Raw genomic sequence first — 19,323 nt, forward strand, 5'->3', positions numbered from 1 at the left:
TTTGTTATAGTCAGATGAATCCTTGTCTGTTCTCAAGGAAGTCTCAAAAGATCCTGTCAGAGTGCTCAGCTGGCTCCGCCGAGACCTGGAAAAAAGTACAGCAGGGTTCCAAGATGTTCGGTTCAAGCCTGGAGAATCACCATTCGGCGAAGAAACGACCAACATAGGAGACCCACACAGAGGTTTCTCTGTGGATGCTTACAACACCACCAACAAAGGCAGCCCAGGGAGATTTCATTTTGAGATAACTCACAAAGAGAGTCCTGCCCAGGGCCCCGGTGCTGTACCTGGCAATGGAAGATCAGTAGATGAAGTTTCCTTCTATGCCAACCGCCTCACAAATCTAGTTATAGCTATGGCCCGCAAAGAGATCAATGAGAAGATCGATGGTTCAGAAAAGAAATGCATTCATCAGTCATTGTACATGGGGGATGAACCTGCACCCGCCAAAAGCCTGAGTAAGGTAGCATCCGAGCTGGTGAATGAGACTGTCTCTGCATGTTCCAAGAATAATGACTCAGACAAGGCTCCCGGTTCTGGAGACCGAGCCTCTGGATCATCCAATCTCCCAAATTTGAAAAAAAAGTCTACTTTGAAGATCAAGGAGAGCACCATGGAAAGCAAGGGTGCAGACGATAAACCTGGTTCTCGGAAGTCTTTCTTCTATAAGGAAGTGTTTGAGTCTCGTAATGCAGGTGATGCCCGAGAGGGTGGAAGGTTACCTGGAGAGAGGAAGCTGTTCAGGGGTCAGGAAAGGCCTGATGACTTTACAACTTCCATTAGTCAAGGGATCATGACCTATGCTAATAGCGTGGTATCTGACATGATGGTCTCCATCATGAAGACACTGAGGATCCAAGTGAAAGATACAACCATTGCCACCATCCTGCTGAAGAAGGTACTGATCAAGCATGCCAAAGAAGTGGTCTCAGATCTCATTGACTCCTTCATGAAGAACCTCCACAATGTCACAGGGACCCTGATGACTGACACAGACTTTGTCTCAGCTGTGAAAAGAAGCTTCTTCTCTCATGGAAGCCAAAAGGCCACGGATATCATGGATGCCATGCTGGGTAAGCTATACACTGTGATGTTTACCAAGAAATTTCCCGAGAACCTCAGGAAAACTAAGGACAAGCAAGAGAGTTATTCCCTCACGTCCATGAAAGGAATGGGTGACCCTAGAAACCGAAATGTAAACTTTGCAATGAGATCTGAAGCTAAGTTGAGAGAAAAAATGTATTCTGCCCCCAAGCCTGAGAAGGAGAAGACTTGTGCGGAGACTCTGGGTGAGCACATTATCAAAGAGGGACTGACCATGTGGCATAAAACTCAACAGAAAGAATGCAAGTCTCCAGGTTTTGAACGTAAGTCTCCAAGTTTTGAACGTAAGTCTCCAAGTTTTGAACGTAAGTCTCCAGGTTTTGAACGTAAGTCTCCAGGTTTTGAGCATGTAACATTTTCAGCTCCCAACAAACAGTATAAACCTGCACCAGACATTCCTTTTGGGTTTCCCCAGGATACTTGCACCCTCAGCCCCCTGCTGCATCAACCAGAGCAACCTGAGAATTTTATGTATGAGTCAGACTCCTGGGCCAAAGACCTGATTGTATCTGCTCTACTTCTGATTCAATACCACCTCGCCCAGGGCGGAAGGATGGATGCACAGAGCTTCCTAGAAGCTGCGGGCAGCACCAACCTTCCCACCAAGAAGTGCCCTGTAGTTCCTGACGAGTCCAGCCTTAAGATTCCTCATGTGGTCGGTGACCAAGAGAAAGCCGAAAAGAAGGACCTCATGAGTGTCTTCTTCAATTTTATCCGGAACTTACTTGGGGAAACCATTTTCAAGAGTGACAATAGCCCTGAACCCAAGGTGCCAGAACAGCCAGCTAAGGAAGAAGGTAGCCGCCACTGTGAGAGACCTGTAACACCTTCTCCCATCAAACTAAATGAAGGCGATGAGACTGGGGGCACCTTTTCTGGGCTGACCAAGATGGTTGCCAACCAGCTGGATGGCCACATGAATGGGCAGATGGTAGAACACCTGATGGACTCAGTGATGAAGTTGTGCCTCATAATTGCCAAGTCTTGCGACTCTCCCTTGGCAGAACTAGCCGAAGACAAGTCTGGGGATGCCGGCAGGCCAAATTCTGCCTTCCCTGATAATCTCTATGAGTGTTTGCCAGTCAAAGGCACAGGGACAGCAGAAGCTCTCCTGCAGAATGCCTATCAAGCAATCCATAATGAATTGAGAGGTATCTCAGGGCAGCCCCTTGAAGGGTGTGCACCCAAGGTGATAGTCAGCAATCACAACCTCACTGACACAGTTCAGAACAAGCAACTCCAGGCCGTCCTTCAGTGGGTAGCTGCCTCTGAGCTCAATGTCCCTATTTTGTACTTTGCTGGTGATGACGAAGGGATCCAGGAGAAGGTAAGGATGAACATTCAGAGGAGTGTGAAAGTCTTTATTTACTAAGGGTTCACTTGGTATTCCTTTCTGAACAGGCAGAGCCCCAGGAAGGGATAGAATAGGAACAGCAGGAATTTAAGATGATGTCTCTCAGCAGAGATAATGGATAACATAAACTTAGATTTCACCCATTAAGAAGCATGAGGATGAGCAAAGGGAGAGGTGAAATGATGGCTTTCTCTGTTTTCTGAATTTATTGGTATAATGGCACAGATCAAGAACCTCCAAGAAAAGCACTGAAGGAATCAGCGTAACTCTAGGTTTTAGGCTGCCTTGGATGTGGCAGCATTACCTACAGATTGAAGTGGAACTGTTGGTAAGCACCCTTGTGATGCACTGGCTACAGTGACAAATTTCTGAATTTATGCTCTCTGAAATGACATGACCCTCTTAGTTTGTTGTCTAGACGGTGTTAGAATCTCAAGGGATTCAATAAGCAATTCCCCACGTCCCCTCACCCTAAGTCCCAAATCAGTTGAGAATTAAGATGCAAGAATCAGGCAAATGGGAAACCAACTTGGCAGTTACTACTGTTAGAAGTAAATGTACCCTCTAAGTCCTTGCTTCTTCACCAAAGGCCTCTGAGGAGCTGTGGAACTTCGCACCAAGTCCAAGTTTGAGTCTAGAAAGCATGCACACTTCCCCAAGTTGCTGCTTCATACTGGGGTGAGGGAATCGCTCAGTGTCTGCTCTAGAACAGTGGCTGTTATCAGTTAGTTAAGGCATTGCTGAAGAGGCTGAGATTATTTAGAAAAATTCATCCTCATAGAAACTAGAAGATGTGAGATTCTTTGTTTAATAAGTGGTATTGCAACCCTCATAATTGGGTTTATCTGATAAGTAGAAAGACACTGGATGATATACATCCAGATTAAGCTATACCAAGTCTAAATTTAAAAAAAAAATGCATGATGTTGACTTTAGTCTTAGCAAGACTATACTTGCTGTTCAAAGGGTAGTCTATGGACCAGCAGCCTTGGCATCACCAGGGAGCTTGTAAAAAGTGTAGAATCCCTCCAGACCTATAATATTAGTCGTCATTCTAGCTAATTATCCAGGTGATTTGTGTGTACATTCCCATCTGGGCTGGAGGACAGAACATGAAGTCCTAATACCAGATGTATCCTTAGGGCCCTTGCCAAGCTCTGTCTCCTTACAGGGTCTCCAGTCTGCACAACATCTGTTTTGGTACAACACAGCCTTCATGTGTGCAATGTGTGCAAAACACTTTTGTTCTGTAGCCATCTTTTAAGTCAGATTCATCATCTACAACATACATAATATGTTTGAGATTATTTTGAATCGAAATGTCTGTGACGTATTTATCTAAAGTGGGGAAAGTAGACTTGCAATCCCCCGGCCTTTCTGCACACACGCACGCACAAACACACACACACACACGCACTACCACATCTTTTTCCAGTCTGGTAAATACAATTGCTGATGCTATTAAAGGAAAAGAGTGGGGAAACAGAGGGAGCAGCATATTCAAACTTCAACCAATGAATAGGTGTGTACCTCATATCAGCATATTTTTAGAACAATTGGATGATGTATATACCTAAGAAACTATCCAAAAATGATTTTTTGGGAGAGGAGAAAGTTTTAATGGGCACAAATGTTCTCATATTGATGCAGGTGACTGAACCTGGTGACACTTGGGGTGCATGTGAGCAATGCAATCACTGTAAATACATTTGTACTTATTTTTAAATATGTAGTATGTGTGTGTAGTTCAAAATCCAATAGTACAAAAGGATGTGAAGTGAAAATGAAGGATTTTTTCCTCATTCATATCCTCCATTCCATTTTCCTCTGGTGAGAAAGAAACCATTCTGATCAATTTCTTGTTTATTCTTTCAGAGAATATATGCATACATGAGCAGTACTTATATAAAAAATGTTCAAATAATTACACACACACACACACACATACACTTCCGCAAATATACAGCTGCCACGTTTTTTCTAATGGCTCCATACTACTTTCAGTATAAAAGTTTGTTACTTGCTTAATCAGTTCCCTGTGTGTGGACATTTCAGTTACAGTTTTTGCTGTTATAAGCAGTGTTGTAATGAATATTCTTGAATATACATAATTTTGCACAAGTGCAAATGTGTGTGCTAAAAAATAAAAAAAGGAACTGCAAGATCACCATGAATGTGCACACATTTTATGTATATTCCGAGGTTGCCTTGCAAGGAGCTTGTACCAATTTGCCTACCTATTAAAACAGCAGGAGAGCTGGCGCCGCGGCTCACTAGGCTAATCCTCCACCTGCGGCGCCGGCACCCCGGGTTCTAGTCCCGGTTGTGGCGCCGGTTCTGTCCCGGTTGCTCCTCTTCCAGTCCAGCTCTCTGCTGTGGCCCGGGAAGGCAGTGGAGGATGATCCAAGTGCTTGGGCCCTGCACCCGCATGGGAGACCAGGAGGAAGCCTCTGGATCCTGGCTTCGGATAGGCGCAGTGCACCAGCCATAGCAGCCATTTGGGGGGTGAACCAACGAAAGGAAGACCTTTCTCTGTGTCTCTCTCTCTCACTGTCTAACTCTGCCTGTCAAAAGACAAAACAAAACAAAAAACAAACAAACAAACAAAAAAACCCAAGAGAGTGCCTGTTTCCCCACATATTAACCAAAAGTGGCTACTAAATTTTTTATGTTTGCCCCATGTTGCCTTTACTTCACATTTATCTCATTAGTATGGAGGGAGAATGTCTTTGCATAGTTAAAGAGCTATTTGAATTTCCCTTTTTTTTGTGAATGAATTGTTTGTGCATAACCTCTGCCAATGGTTGTATTACTTTGAATAACTTTTTTGTATGAATTTAATATATTACAAGGAATCAGCCTTTTTGATGTTAAGTATAAGTTTCTCCTTTGTCATTGGTCTTTCAATTGGTGATTTTTTGTCTTAGCTTGGTTAAGGCATTTTTCCTTTTTATTTTTGATGGGTTTCATGTCATAATTTGGAAAACATCCTCAATTGTATGAACTTAACAAAGATTTCCCATGTTTTATTTTCTTCTAGTACTTTTATAATGCTTTAAAATATTTAAGACTTTGGTCCATTTTGAATTCATTTTTATATAAGGTATAAATATGGATGCAATTTCTTATTTTCTTCCAAATGGCTATCCATCCTTGGTTCTTTTTCTGAGCTATAATATTTCATTGCATTACCCATCTCTTCTTGGGTCAGTGGTATGCTGTTTTAATTGCTATAATTCTTTAATATTCAAAAATATCTAATAGTATTAGAGACTCCTCATTTCTTTATCTCAGAATTTTCAGGGCTCTTGCCTGTTTACATCTCCTAGCTTTCACCCCTCATTAGTAAGTGACCATTAACCTACTTCTACCATTGTAGACTTGCCTTTCCTTGATGTTTATATAATGAGGCTGTGAAATAAGTGGTTTTACATCTAGCTCCATGCATATACCACAATGTTTTTGAAGTTCATCCTTTTTGTAGTATCTTTCAATAGTTCAGTTCCTTTTCACTGCTGAGTATCATTCCATCACCTGGATACACACCTTTTATTTGTCCATTCATCATTCAATAGACATTTTGATGGTTTCCATTGTTTTTTTAGTAATTATGAGTAATGATACTATGGATACTCACATATAAATCTTTGTATGGATATGTTTTCATTTCTCTTGGGTGGAAAACAAGGAGTGAGATTGTTGCATCTTATGAAAAGTATAAGTTCTTCAATTACAAAACTGGTTTTCCAAAGTTAGACCATTTTGTACTCTCACTGGCAATTATGTGAATTTCTGTTTCTCTACATCCTTGTCAACATTATTTTTGGGTTTCTTATAGCCATTAGAGTGGTTTCTCATTGTGGATTTGATTTGTCGTACGTACAGTAACAGGACTGAGAATATTAAACATATTTTATGTGACCTTTGCAATCCAGATATTCTTTGTTGAGATGTCTGTGCAACTCTTTTGCCCATATTTAGATTTGGTTGTTTTCTTCTTCTTTAGAATTATGAGAGTTCTTTTTTATATTCTGGATGCAAGTCCTTTAGACATATGATTTATAAACATTTTCTTTCAGTGTACAGAGCTAATTTGCTCCATTTTAAAGATTTATTTATTTATTTATTTATTTATTTATTTGAAAGGCAGAGTTACAGAGAGAGAGATCTTCCATCTGTTGGTTCATGCCCCAAATGGCTGCAATGGCTAGAGCTAGGCCAGGCTGAAGCCAGGAGCTTCTTCCTAGTCTCCTATATGGGTGCAGGGACCCAGGTACTAAGGCTATCCTCTGCTGCTTTCCCAGACATATTAGCAGGGAGCTGGATTAGAAGTGGAGCAGCTGGGACATGAACTGATGCCCAATGGGATATGAGTGCCGCAGGCAGAGGCTTAACCTGCTGCACCACAACGCAGGCCCCAAGTCTTTTTTTCTTAAAGGAGTCTTTTGAAGGACAAAAATTTCTAATGGCAAAATCTAAGTTAACATCTTTTGCTTTTATCACTGTGTTTTTGGTGTCATATGTAGTAAGTCTTTGCCTACCCAGTGGTTCTCACTGGGGACAACTTTGCCTCCTGAAAGGACATTTGGCAATGTCTGGAGGTATATTTGGCTGTTATATAGGGAAAGGTTTGCTACTGAAGTCTGGTGGGAAGAGGCCAATGATTCTGCTAAACATCCTACAGCCCCACCAAAGAGAATTATCTGGTCCATAAAGTCAATAACAACAAACTCTGACTTATCCCAAGGTCATGAAGATTTTCTTTTCTTCTAGATGTTTGATTGTTTTAGCTCTTATTATGATATTATTTGAGTTATATTTTTGTGGATTATGTGAAGTAAGGGTTCAGATTTATTATTTTGCATATAACATGTAGGTGTCTTAGCACCATGTGTTGAAAAGACAAATAGGTATCTGACCCCTCTGAGTTATCCATCTCTTTTATAAAAATTGACCATAAGTGTTATGTCGGGGCCAGTGGCCCTGGCCCGACATGAGATGCAGCAGGCTGAGGCTGTCCCTTATCTAATCCTGTTTCCAAGACTTTTCGTCCCATATTCCTGCAGGCAGGATGTGACTTCTGATGAAGGTCTATGATGTTCTTTGCTCTATCTGCAGAGCTTGTACCCTGATCATTGCTACTTTGTAAACTTGCTCTGTTCCTGTGCTATGCATGATTACACACAATGAATGTTATCTGTATGGGGCCTGGGGTATATAACCTTGTCTTTCTGTGTGCTCGGGGCTGGAGGCTGAAGAGTTTCTTCAGGGAGACTGCCTTCAGTCCCTCTCGCCGGGCCCCCTACTTTGGCCTGGAACGCGATGAGGCAATAAACGTGGTGATGAATTGACTGAGTGCTGCGTGTCGCCGTGTGGTTTGTCGGGTGGCCTCCGACAGTGTTACATTCAAGCTTTCTTTTGATTGATATTTTTATAGTGCATCTTTTTCTATAACTTTATTTTTAACTGATGTCATATTTTTAATGTATTTTTAGTTGACACAGTCATTGTAAATACATGTAGGGTACAGTGTGACATTTCAGTACACATATACAATGTGTAACGATCGCATCAAGGCAACTGGGATTTCCATCACCTCTGACACTTATCATTTCTTTGTGTTGGGAAACCTTACATTCACATTACTGGCTATTTTAATATATACAATTAATTGGTTTTAACCATAGTTATCTTAATGTATTATATTTGTGAGGGGTTTTTTAATATTTTATTTATTTATTTGAGAGGCAGAGTTACAGACAGCGAGAGGGAGAGACAGAGAGAAAGGTCTTCCACCCACTAGTTCACTTCCCAAATGGCAGCAACAGCTGGAGCCGTGCAGATCTGAAGCCAGGAGCCAGGAGCTTCTTCTGGGTCTCCTGTGTAAGTGCAGGGGCCCAAGCACGTGGGCCATATTCTACTGCTTTCCCAGGCCATAAGCAGAGAGCTGGATTGGAAGAACAGCAGCAGGGACATGAACCAGTGTCCATATGGGATGCTGGTGCTGCAGGCAGAGGCTTAGTCTACTATGCCACAGTGCTGGCCCCAGTATATTATATTTGAAGTGAGTTTTCTTGTAGATAGCATGAAGTTGGGTCATTTTTTTTTTAAATCCATTCTGACAGTTGTCTGCTGCCTACTTTATAGGTATGTTTGAGTTTAAGTCTACTCAGCACTATTTTACTATTTGCTTCTATTCGCTTTGCCTTCCTGTTTTCCCTGTGCTCTCTGCTTTTGGGTTATTTGAACTTTTCTTAGTATTGCGTTTCAATGTATATTTTACTGTACCTCTGTGTAGGTTTTGTGTGGTATGGCTTATCTGATTACAATATAGCTACTTTTCAGAGTCTGGGCAATTCACAGAATCGATCACCACATACTCTGCAATGTAATATATTGCTACCATTTTTGTTCCTTTATCCTTCCTCCTTTATATTCTAGTTGTCTTATGCATTTAACCTGCATACATTGAAAAAATATTCAACCAATGTTATTTTTGCTATCAATCACAAAACATTTTTGAAAACGGAAAAGGAAAGCCTACTATTTATAACAAAAGTGTTACCGTTTCTGCTACTTGTCATATCACCATCCCTGTTTATTCCTTTTGCATCATCATCTCTGCTTCTGAAGAACTTCATTTAGTCACTCTTCTGGAACACAGTTAGTGCAATGAAAAAGAGTGGTGAAAGTGGACATCCTTATCTGGTTCCAGATCTGAGAGGCAATGATTTCACCTTTTTTCCATTCAGTTTGATATTGGCTGATGATTTCTCATGGATAGCCTTTATAATTTTGAGGTATGTTCCTTCTATACCTAATGTGTAGTGTTTTATCATTAAGGAGTGTTGAACCTTATCAAATGGTTTCTCCACATCTACTGGGATGACCATATGGTTTTTGTTCTTCATTCTGTTCATGTGATTTATGGCATTTATTGATTTGTGTATGTTGATCCACCCTTGAATTTCTGGGATAAATCCCACTTGATCGTGATGCATGATCTTTTTTTAATGTTTTTTTATTTAGTCATTGAGAATCATTGCATCTATGTGCATCAAGGATATAGATCTGTAGGGTTTTTTCTTATGTTTTGTGTCTTTGTTCAATTTTGGCATCAGATTGTTGCTGGCCTCATAAAAAGAGTTTGGGAGGGGCTCCATGCTGTTCAGTTTGTTGGAGTAGTGTGAAAGGCATTGGAGTTAGTTTCTCTTTAAATGTTTTGTAGAAGTCAGGAATAAAGCCATCAGGTCCTGGACTTTTCTTTGATGGAAGACTTTTGATTGCTGCTTTAGTCTCATTGCTTGTTATGGGTCTGTTTAGATTGCCCATATCTCTTTGATTTAATCTTGGTAGGTTATGTGTATCCAGAAATTTATCCATTTCTTCAAGTTTATTTCTTTTCAGTTTATTAGCATATAGTTCTTCACAGTAGTTTCTTATGATCCTTTGTATGTCAGTGGTGTCAGTTGTAATGTCTCCTTTTTCATCTTCAATTTTATTTGCGTTTTCCACTTTTTCTTTGTTAGTCTAGCTGAAGGTTTAGCTTCTCAAAAAAAAAAAGTTTTTGCTTTGTTGATATTTTAATTTTTTTTAGTTTCAGTTTCACGTATTTCTACCCTGATCCTTATTATTTCTTACCTCCTACTGATTTGTTCTTTTTTTACTAAGTCATTGGTATGTATTATTAAATCTTTTATTTGAGCCATTTCTCTTTAATGTAAGCACTTAATGCTATACACTCCCCTCTTAATGGTGCTTTTACTGTATCCCACAGGATTTCATATGTTGTGTCTTCATTCTCATTTGTTTCAAGATAGTTTTTTATTTCCTTTATAATTTCTTCACTGACCCATTGTTCATTCAGTAGCATGTTGTTCAATTTCCATGTATTTATGAGTATTCTGTTGTTCTTGTTGTTGATTTATAGTTTTAGTCCTTTGTTGTCTGAGAAGATACATCATATGATTTCAACTTTTTAAAAATAGACTGAGACCTCATTTGTGGCCCAGTGCATGATCTATCCTAGAAAATCTCCCATATGCATTTGCTTTAATCTGAAAATGTCTTTCTCTGACCTTAATTCCCAAGGTGTATTTCTGCTGGGTATAGAATTCTGGCTTGGCAACCCTTTACTGTTAGCATTTTTAAAATGTGCTACTTCCTCCTGGATTGAGTGGTTTCTGATGAGAAACCTGCATCATGAATTGTAGTTCCTTTATAAATATTGTGGTTTTTCTCTGACTGCTTTCAAGTTCTTTTTCTTTTTGTGTAGTTTTCAGCAATTCAATTTCATGGATCTTGGAATGAATTTATTGGGTTTATTTTATTCTAGGTACACTGAGCTTCTTGAATCTATAGGTTAGCATATTTTGACAATTTAAGGAAACTGTCATCCATTATTTTTTCAAATATTTTTCTGCATCACCGCTTTCTGTTTTCCTTTGGGATTCTTTTTTTTTTTTCTTTTCAGATTTTATTTATTTATTTGAGAGGTAGAGTTACAGAGAGAGGGAGAGACAGAAAAGTCTTCCATCTGCTGGTTCACTCCTCAAATGGCTGCAATGGCCAAAGCTGGGCTGATCCAAAGCCAGGAGCCAGGAGCTTCTTCTGGGTCTCCCACATGGGTGCAGGGGCCCAAGGATTTGGGCCATCTTCCACTGCTTTTCCAGGCCAAAGCAGAGAGCTGGATCAGAAGAGGACTTGAACCAGTGCCCATATGGGATGCCAGTGCCACATGCAGAGGATTAACCTATTTCACCACAGTGCCAGCCCTCCTTTGGGATTCTAATGATATAAATGCCTAACCCTTTAGTATTGTCTCCAGAGAGCCCTGAATCCTGTTTATTTTTCCAACCTCCAGTCACTTAATGTTTATTCAGCATGGATAATTTCCATCATTTCGCATTCCTCTCTCATCTTTTTTTCTCCTATTTGGTGCATCCACTACATTTATGTCTTAGATTTTGTTGCTTTTGTTTTAGCTCTGCAGTTTCCATCCAGCTGCTATTTATATCTTTTATTTCTTCGTGGAGACTTTCTGTGCTTCCTGTGTTTCTCAGGCATACCCACATGGACTTCAGTCTCTCACCTGGGAATTGTTCCTCCTAAAAAGGCCCCTGGTAAATGGCCCGCTGGCTCTTTGACCCTTTCTCATGAAGTGTCAAGAGCAGAAAGCACAGAACCAAAACGTGGTCACCTGAGATAGTTTGCTGCCTTTAGACCCCAGGTGAATGGGAATGGGCTGTGTTCATACCAGAATGGTTGCATTGATTGATCCTTATTCTCATGTTGACTTGGAAACAGAACCAAGCCTAAGGTCCTGAGATCTGGATGAGTCTTGCTCTGATTGCTAACAGCATAATTCTGACAGTCTCTACACCTCTCTAGGCGACATCATCACAAGAGGGAAATGATGGCTGAGGTGTCTTCCTGCTCTAGGTCCTCTGGCCTATGGGGCATGGATGCAGCATCCACATTTGCACATCGGGTATTTCCTCTCTTGCCATTGAGTCTTAGGACAATGATGGGGATGTTTTATGATATCAAGTGAGCACAGAACCTTAAAATCATTTGAGAGCAAGAACACGCTTGATAAACAACTCACTAGGAGCAGATAAACAACTCACTAGGAGCAGAGCCTTGTTGGGAGAAAAAACATGGGAAGATTTTAGTCTTAATGAGGAATCTCATTTTCCATGTCACAGACAGGTGGGAGTTAACATCTCCTTTCAGGGTGCTGCCATCAACTTTCTTCTGTCAAACAGCCGGGCCAACTTTGCAGTTACAGAAGTCTTCTCAACATCTGGTTGGAGTCCCTTTAGCTGCAGTAGCCCAGTCTTCCTGGCCTCTTTCATTCTCGCCCTGGCAAATTCCTCCTAGCCTGCCACGGGACACCCTGCCCCTTGACTCCCATTTCCTTTCCTTTCCACAGCTGCTTCAGCTCTCGGCTGCCGCTGTGGACAAAGGACGCAGCGTGGGCGAGGTCCTGCAGTCGGTGCTACGCTATGAGAAGGAGCGACAGCTGGACGAGGCAGTGGGAAACGTCACACGGCTGCAGCTGCTGGACTGGCTGATGGTGAACCTGTGACCGGCACCACACACTGCTCCCCTTCCTGCAGCGGTGGGCCCAGCCCTCCCCCTGCCCTTCCTCCTCACTTCCATGGTTCCCCTCCTCTCTACATCCTCCCAGAGGCCTCACATTATCTTCATACCACTCACAGCAAAGACATGTCATCTTATGCTAGTCACTGGATTTTGCAGATTTTCCTGTCCATGCGAGCAAGGACATAAAATTAAAAAATTACAATTAAAGGGCACCAGGTGTTTGGTTTCCTTGGGATCCGGTGGGACCATAAGGTAAAGGAATCATAGGAGTGGGAAAAACGAATCAGACGGCAGAGGCGAAATAGTATTAGACTGAGAGCCACTGGCAGAGGGTGCTCGGTGTGTGCTGTTTATCCTGCCTCTGTGCCACAATTTGTATCCCCTTTGTCTTTAAATTCACCCCTCAAAATAAGCCATAGCTTATCAAGACTTCACTTCAGCTACTATAACCATGAAACTCAGATAATAGCTCCTAATACCCAATCAAAATCATTCTGATTTCAAGGCCCTGGCCTCTTACTCATTCTCTCTTGAGCTGCAGAACAAATGTCATCTCCAACTTTATCCATGGTTGAAGACAGAAACCAAAAAAAAAAAAAAAAAAAAAAAAAGTTCTGGCCTCGGTTCTATTGCCAGTTCTATGGTTTTCTGTCAGTAGGGTCTAAACAGGTTACCTGTTGTGACTCTGTCATTACTGTCCCTACTGCCTCTCCTAGAGAGGTTGTGTTCTTGACTTTTCTGTGCAATTGTATATTCTTGATCCTTTTTTTCCTTCTAGAAATTTCCTTCTATTTCTCGACATCTCTTGGGAGCTCTACTCAACTCTGTCAACTCCTTTTTTTTTTTTTTAAGATTTATTTATTTATTTATTTGAAAATCAGAGTTACACACAGACAGAAGGAAAGTCAGAGAGAAAGAGAGGTCTTCCATCTGCTGGTTCACTTCCCAAATGGTCGTTGTGCTGATCCGAAAACAGGAGCCTAGAGTTTTTCTGAGTCTCCCACACGGGTGCAGGGGCCCAAGGACATGGGCCATCTCCCACTGCTTTCCCAGGCCATAGCAGAGAGCTGGATCAGAAGTGGAGCAGCCAGGACCCTAACTGGCACCCATATGGGGTGCCGGCACTGCAGGCAGTGGCCTTACCCGCTTTGCCACAGCGCCAGCCCCTCTGTCAACTCCTTATGTTTATCTTTCCTAGGATGTTCTCTTGATCTTCTGCTACTGTCCACATCACCTTTCCTGCAGGACCTGATCCCAGTCCATAGCTTCAGTTCCCTGATGTCTCCTTACGTGGAACATTATGCAGCAAAGTAAATGAAAACCACAAAGCCAAACTTCTTTTCCACATTGCTTGTGATGTTGTGAAACTACATTTCGTGCAAACTGTTAGCTGTCCTATGATTACAAGCATATAGGAAGTATGTCATTTTGTAGATGAGGACTAGAGGGGGCGGTAAGTGGACAGGAGTAGATTTGGGGGTGGGGTGTGGCAGATGAGGGAACATACCCTGCTGCTGACTCAGCCTCCCATCCTTTGGGAAACCCTCCATCCCCCACTCCATCCTAGGAGATGTGGTGCTTTCACCACCATCAGAACGTGGACTTGGCACCCAGGCTGGGAATCCCAGTATCCCAATCTCTTGGACACAGAGACTGGTCCAAATACAAGCACTTCGGAGGCTTCCCTGCCAGCAAGGGAAGACTGCATCTTTTGACTTGTCGTTGGTGGTCCCTGTAACTTTTGGGAAGAGCTTGTCCTCAGAATAACGTTAACCAAAAAAGAGAAGCAAGGCTAATAGATAAAGAGGGGTCTCAGACCTTTGACCATGTTTGCATTGCTAGATCCTCCTATGCCTGAAACCACATGTACCTCTCCTGATGCACCAATGAAACCACTAAACGTTGTCCTGTGATTTACACCAGTCTGAATTCAGCTTCTGTCATTTTCAGAAAGAATTCTGCCTATAGCAAAACCACTCTCCTAGGGCCAGCACTGTGGCACAGTGAGTTAAGCCACCACTTGTGACACTGGCATCCTATATGGGAGTGTTGGTTCAAGTCCTGGCTACTCTGCTTCCCATCCAGCTCCCTGCTAATATGCTTGGGAAGGCAGTGAAGGGTGGCTCAAGTACTTGAGTCCCTGCCACCCACGTGGGAGACCCAAATGGAATTCCTGGCTCCTGGTTTCATCCTGGCCCAGTCCCAGCTGTTGTGGCCATTTGGAAGTGAAGCTGCAGATGGAAGATCTCTCTTTCTCTGTGTCTCTCTCTGTTTCTGCCACTCTGCCTTTCAAATAAATCTAAAAGAAAGGAAGGGAGGAAGGATGGAAGGAAGGAAGGAATGGGGGAAGGGAGGGAGGGAGGAAAGGAAGAAGGGAAGAAGGGAAGGAGGGGGGAGGGGAGGCCACTTTTCCTCAGCCTTAAAACCATACAACAGAACACTTGTGACCCCAGAAGCCCCAGGGAGCAATTAATTCTGCAGCAGACATCTGCTGGGTGTTGTCTAATTCACCCCAGCCTGACACTGTCTACCTGGAGATAGCCTGGGCTCCCAAAAGTGGAAGGCTCCCCAGTAAGCCCCAGGCTACTTTTACAACCTGACCAACCAAGCTACAAATTACAAAATCCTATGCCCCCCCCCCACGCGCAGAGTCCATTAATTTGAGTGGCTCACAGAATTCTGGGAAACACATTGACTGACTGATTACAAAGTATCCACCTGAAGAGATGTGTAGGGTAAAGTATGGGGAAGGGGCACGGAACACCCATGCCCTCTCTGGCTGCCATCCTCCAGGAACCTCCACATGTTCGGCTATCTAGAAGCTCTCTGAACGATGTCCCCTTGGGTTTTTTGGGAGGCTTCACTGCATGCCTGAAGCATGGGCAAGTTTGTAAAAGGAGACTTCCACAAGGGCACGATCTAATGCTAATAGACTGGCTCGGGAAACCCAGCAGAGCCTCTCTGTTCAGATTCTTCTTGGCCTCTGGGTAGTGCTTGCAGGTGTGGGGCACTAAAATGAGGGTCTTCACAGATCGATCGGACCAGGGGAGGTCTGAGAATTTCTTGGTGGCTAGCTAAAAAGATGGGAACATTGTAGTTTCTTTGACCTCCCCTGAGAGAAGAGAAATTCTAGTTCTATGGCCTTCCTCAGTGGGCAAGGGGGAAGGTGAGTTATGAACCAGGAACCATGCACAAAAACCAAAAAATATATATACAAGTATATGAATTTATTATAATGTCATAAATCCTGACATAGGTTGGTAGTCATAGGCAAGAAGAAAAAATTTTTTTTCTTTTATTTAGAGTTCTATGAATGGTGCCATAGCAGTGAGTATTTAAAACTACTCCTCCCCCCAAAAGACATAAGGATTAAGTTTAGGTGCAAGGACATCACCTCTATGCTTCCTAAGCAAATCAAGGCAACTGGCCACGAGACTAGAGTTGTATGTTTTGTTTTTCTTTTTAAACAAATGTTTATGCATTAAAAAAACAATCTGAAGTATTGTACAATCTGAGAGCCATCTCTAGTATAAATCATTGGTAGGAAGGAACAGGACACGCCCTCAGCAAGAGTCATACAATAGGTGGTAAAATATTCGTGTTCTTGGGGGAGGAGTTTTTGCTTTGCTGTCCTGTGGTGGTCACGGCTCCGTCGGGCCCAACGACTGCCTCTGATTTTCCAGGAGCTTCTGCTAGGTGAGGCAGCTGGACTGTGTCAGTTGCATGCTGGCCAGAGTCCTTCAGATCACCTGCATTCTGGATATGCTTAGTGGCACTGTCTTTTACTTTCTCTGTCCTCTCGTCTGCTGAAGGAGAGAGAAGACAGGAAAAACAAGTGTTCAAATGTGAATTGTTATATTTCCTAACTGTCCAGTAAGCTGTATATCACCTTGGGGAAATCATGGTTGTAATGATATAAAAACAGTTCGGGGAAGGTGTAGCATGCAACAGGTTAAGCTGCTGCTCGGGGTGTTGACATCACATATCAGAGTGCCAGTTCAAATCCTGGCTACTCCACTTCCAGTCAAGCTTTCTGCTAATGCATCTTGGGAGATAATAGCCTAAGTGCACAGGTCCCTGCCATCCAGATGGGAGACCCAGATGGAGTTATAGGTTCCTGGCTTCAGCATGGCCCAGCCCTGGCTGTTGTGGGCATTTGGGTAGTGGACCGGTGGATGGAAGATTTTCTCTCTTTCTCCCTCTTTCTCTTTCTCTCTCTCTGGGTTCCAAGTAGATGTAAATAAATATTTTTTAAAACAAGTTCATGGTAAAACATGCTCTATGGCTATTCTAGCCACTTTACATATACTGACTCATTAGATCTCTCAGCCTCCCTGGAGAGTAGGTATCATTCTCCATAACATAAATTAACAAACTGAGATACAGAGAGGAAAGGCTAACTGCCCAAGGACACCTGGTAAGTGGAAAAGCCAGAATTTAACCCCAGGGAACCAGACTCCAGTGACTTATGTTTAACCACTGGATTCTCTTGCATATTAAAAGCTTTGCAGGATACCATCATGTGCCATTGAGAAAAATTCAAAATATAAACAAAAGGCACAAAGAGAGTAGACACAGTGAAAGAGGAGGGAAGAGTAAAGGACTACAGAAGAATAATAAGAAATCCTGATGATAAGGTGGAAAAAAAAAAAAAACCCATCTAGAGCCAAGTTCCTTGAAAAAGGAAGGAAAATCCCAAAAGTAATGAGGAAGGCAGAAGATGATGCAAGATTGAGCTCAGGGATGTTGGCGTGCAAGTCCTCTAACAAAGCCTGGCATTCTGGACCCCGGGGGTAGGTCTGGCTGTTCGAGGGCTGTACCTTTTATGCTGGACAGCTGATATCCTTGAACCTTATCCTTCCTTGTCTCAGGAGGCAAACAGAAACTGGATTTCCTCAAGGTCTGGTGCCTGGCTCGTGGCTTGAGGTTCCGTGACTCGTGGATCCAAGTGTGTTTGAGGGCCTGCTCAGGGGTCATTCTCAGAGAAGGGTCCCACCTGTGCACCAACAAAGCCTGGTGTGGGTGACTGTTGATCAGTTTACTTCTGTAATGTTAAGATTGAAACTTTTTTTAAACCTAGTAAGTATGTTTCCATTTAACCTACGTTGTATCACACAGACATCATAGAAGAGGGACTATAACATAAAATGTGAAAGTTCCTAGAAATAACCATTGGAAATAATCTTTTTTAGACAATTTTTTATGACAGGCTGGGGAATATATTAGCATCCAAATCTTACAGAATTCCTAGGAATTCCCTTATAAGAAAAGATATAAAGGAATCTTAACCAATGATATAGGGTTTGCTAGGTTAAGGAGATAAAAATGAGGAGATATTTAATTTAAATTCCCTAACTACAGGATTTGGGTCCCCAAATAAATCACAAATAAAATTATAGAATTCTAGGGTATTAAGATTTATAAGAGGTCCCGGATATAGTTCAGGAAAACTTCGAATACGGTAACGGAATTTCCAGCGTGGAATCTCCCTGCCATTCTGGAGTTAATTTCAGTGCCAAGTCAACTAACTCACAGAAGCACTTATTCTAGTTTTCCAAAACTCTGCTTCTTTTCAAGTTCTTCATTTTTAGTGAGTCAAATTGGCTTGCTTCCCAGTAAGTTTTAGTAGGTCTTAATTCTGCCCATTGGCATTACACAGAACAATATAGCTAATCCTTCCTTTATGTCAGAGTCCTTCAACTATCGGAAAACATTTACAACACTACTAACACTTCATCATATGCTGTGGTTTCCCCCAGCTGGTCACCTTCCAAGACAGGAGATTTCAGCTGTTGTGTTATACCAGCACCAGCTTCGAACTGCAGGGAGATGCTATTGACCTTCTAGACTCATCAAGGTCATAAACAACTCCAGCTCCCAGTTCTTTGTCAAGTGAACTGCTTTAGACTACATCTCCCCTCTCATGAACTACTGGAGTTAGCCTAGGAAACCTAGACACAAGGCTTAACAGATTTGACTCAAAACTTTTTGTCTCTCATTCCAAAGAATGGCTACTGAGCAACATGTGGATAAGGCACCAGGTCACATTGGTTTGGCTACCTCTTCCAAGTTGTGAGCAAGCAGTCCTTTGCACTAAAAGAAAACACTGGCAGTAATGTCTTTGTTGCTAGGGAGCCATGTTCTGGATGGGTGGGGTTTCTGGATACCTCATCTCTGGAACCACTTTCTGTCATTTGCTGAGAGGCAGGCAGCCTAGAGCCTAAGCATGAGGCTGGGGGCACGGTGTGAGTGAAGATGGGGTACAAGACCTCTAACTCAGTTACTCAGGTGTGTACACAGCATGACCCCCCGAGGTGGGAATACTTTGATGTTACCAGAGGGTTTCCCTCTGTGCTGGTAACTAAATTCCAGAGTGCACAAATGCCAGGAGAGTGTTTTACTACTACTACTCCATACCACTAGAAGAATGGCAGAGTAGGAAGATATGGTCTTTTAAAAATGCCAAACAAGCCACAGGACTGAGAGAGCTCAGGCATCCCTGGAAGGGGCCTTTGTAATACCTCATTTTATAGAAAAGGAAACCGAGCTCAGAGAGAAGCGATGACTTGCCAAGTATCATGCAGCTAATCAACTTGCTGCTCAGTGGAGAAATTTCCAAAGCTTCTTGAATAGTAGTGAAACAGTAAGACAAGTTAGCATCTTCCAAACACCTTCTACACAGGGCATTACGCTGGGTGCTCTATGTGTTACATCTTTTTTAACCACATCTTCACTGAGGCACAGAACCCAATTTCTGA

At 42.4% G+C, this 19,323-nt stretch overlaps 2 protein-coding genes across 8 annotated transcripts in view; one reads left to right on the forward strand and one right to left on the reverse strand.

The window, feature by feature from the left end:
* The window catches only part of AKAP3 (A-kinase anchoring protein 3), a 34,430-nt gene extending 21,660 nt beyond the window's left edge, over positions 1–12,770 (forward strand). For 5 of the 6 annotated variants that reach the window (XM_062194753.1, XM_062194754.1, XM_062194755.1 and 2 more), the window contains 2 exons: positions 11–2,431; positions 12,393–12,770. In XM_062194753.1, coding sequence (XP_062050737.1) covers positions 11–2,431; positions 12,393–12,548 — 2,577 coding nt within the window. In that variant the 3' untranslated portion in view covers positions 12,549–12,770. The remainder of the gene's footprint in view (positions 1–10; positions 2,432–12,392) is intronic. The other variant, XM_062194758.1, reaches the window with a different exon arrangement.
* A 3,116-nt stretch (positions 12,771–15,886) lies between these two features.
* The window catches only part of DYRK4 (dual specificity tyrosine phosphorylation regulated kinase 4), a 51,898-nt gene continuing 48,461 nt past the window's right edge, over positions 15,887–19,323 (reverse strand). Inside the window, exons 12-13 of one of the 2 annotated variants that reach the window (XM_062194760.1) lie at positions 17,386–17,561; positions 15,887–16,368 (exon numbers count right to left, since the gene is read on the reverse strand). In XM_062194760.1, coding sequence (XP_062050744.1) covers positions 16,139–16,368; positions 17,386–17,561 — 406 coding nt within the window. In that variant the 3' untranslated portion in view covers positions 15,887–16,138. Of the gene's footprint in view, positions 16,372–17,385; positions 17,562–19,323 lie in introns of both variants that reach the window. The other variant, XM_062194759.1, reaches the window with a different exon arrangement.

This window comes from Lepus europaeus, chromosome 6 (genome assembly GCF_033115175.1).
Source record: "Lepus europaeus isolate LE1 chromosome 6, mLepTim1.pri, whole genome shotgun sequence".
In the NCBI taxonomy this organism is placed as follows: domain Eukaryota; kingdom Metazoa; phylum Chordata; class Mammalia; order Lagomorpha; family Leporidae; genus Lepus; species Lepus europaeus.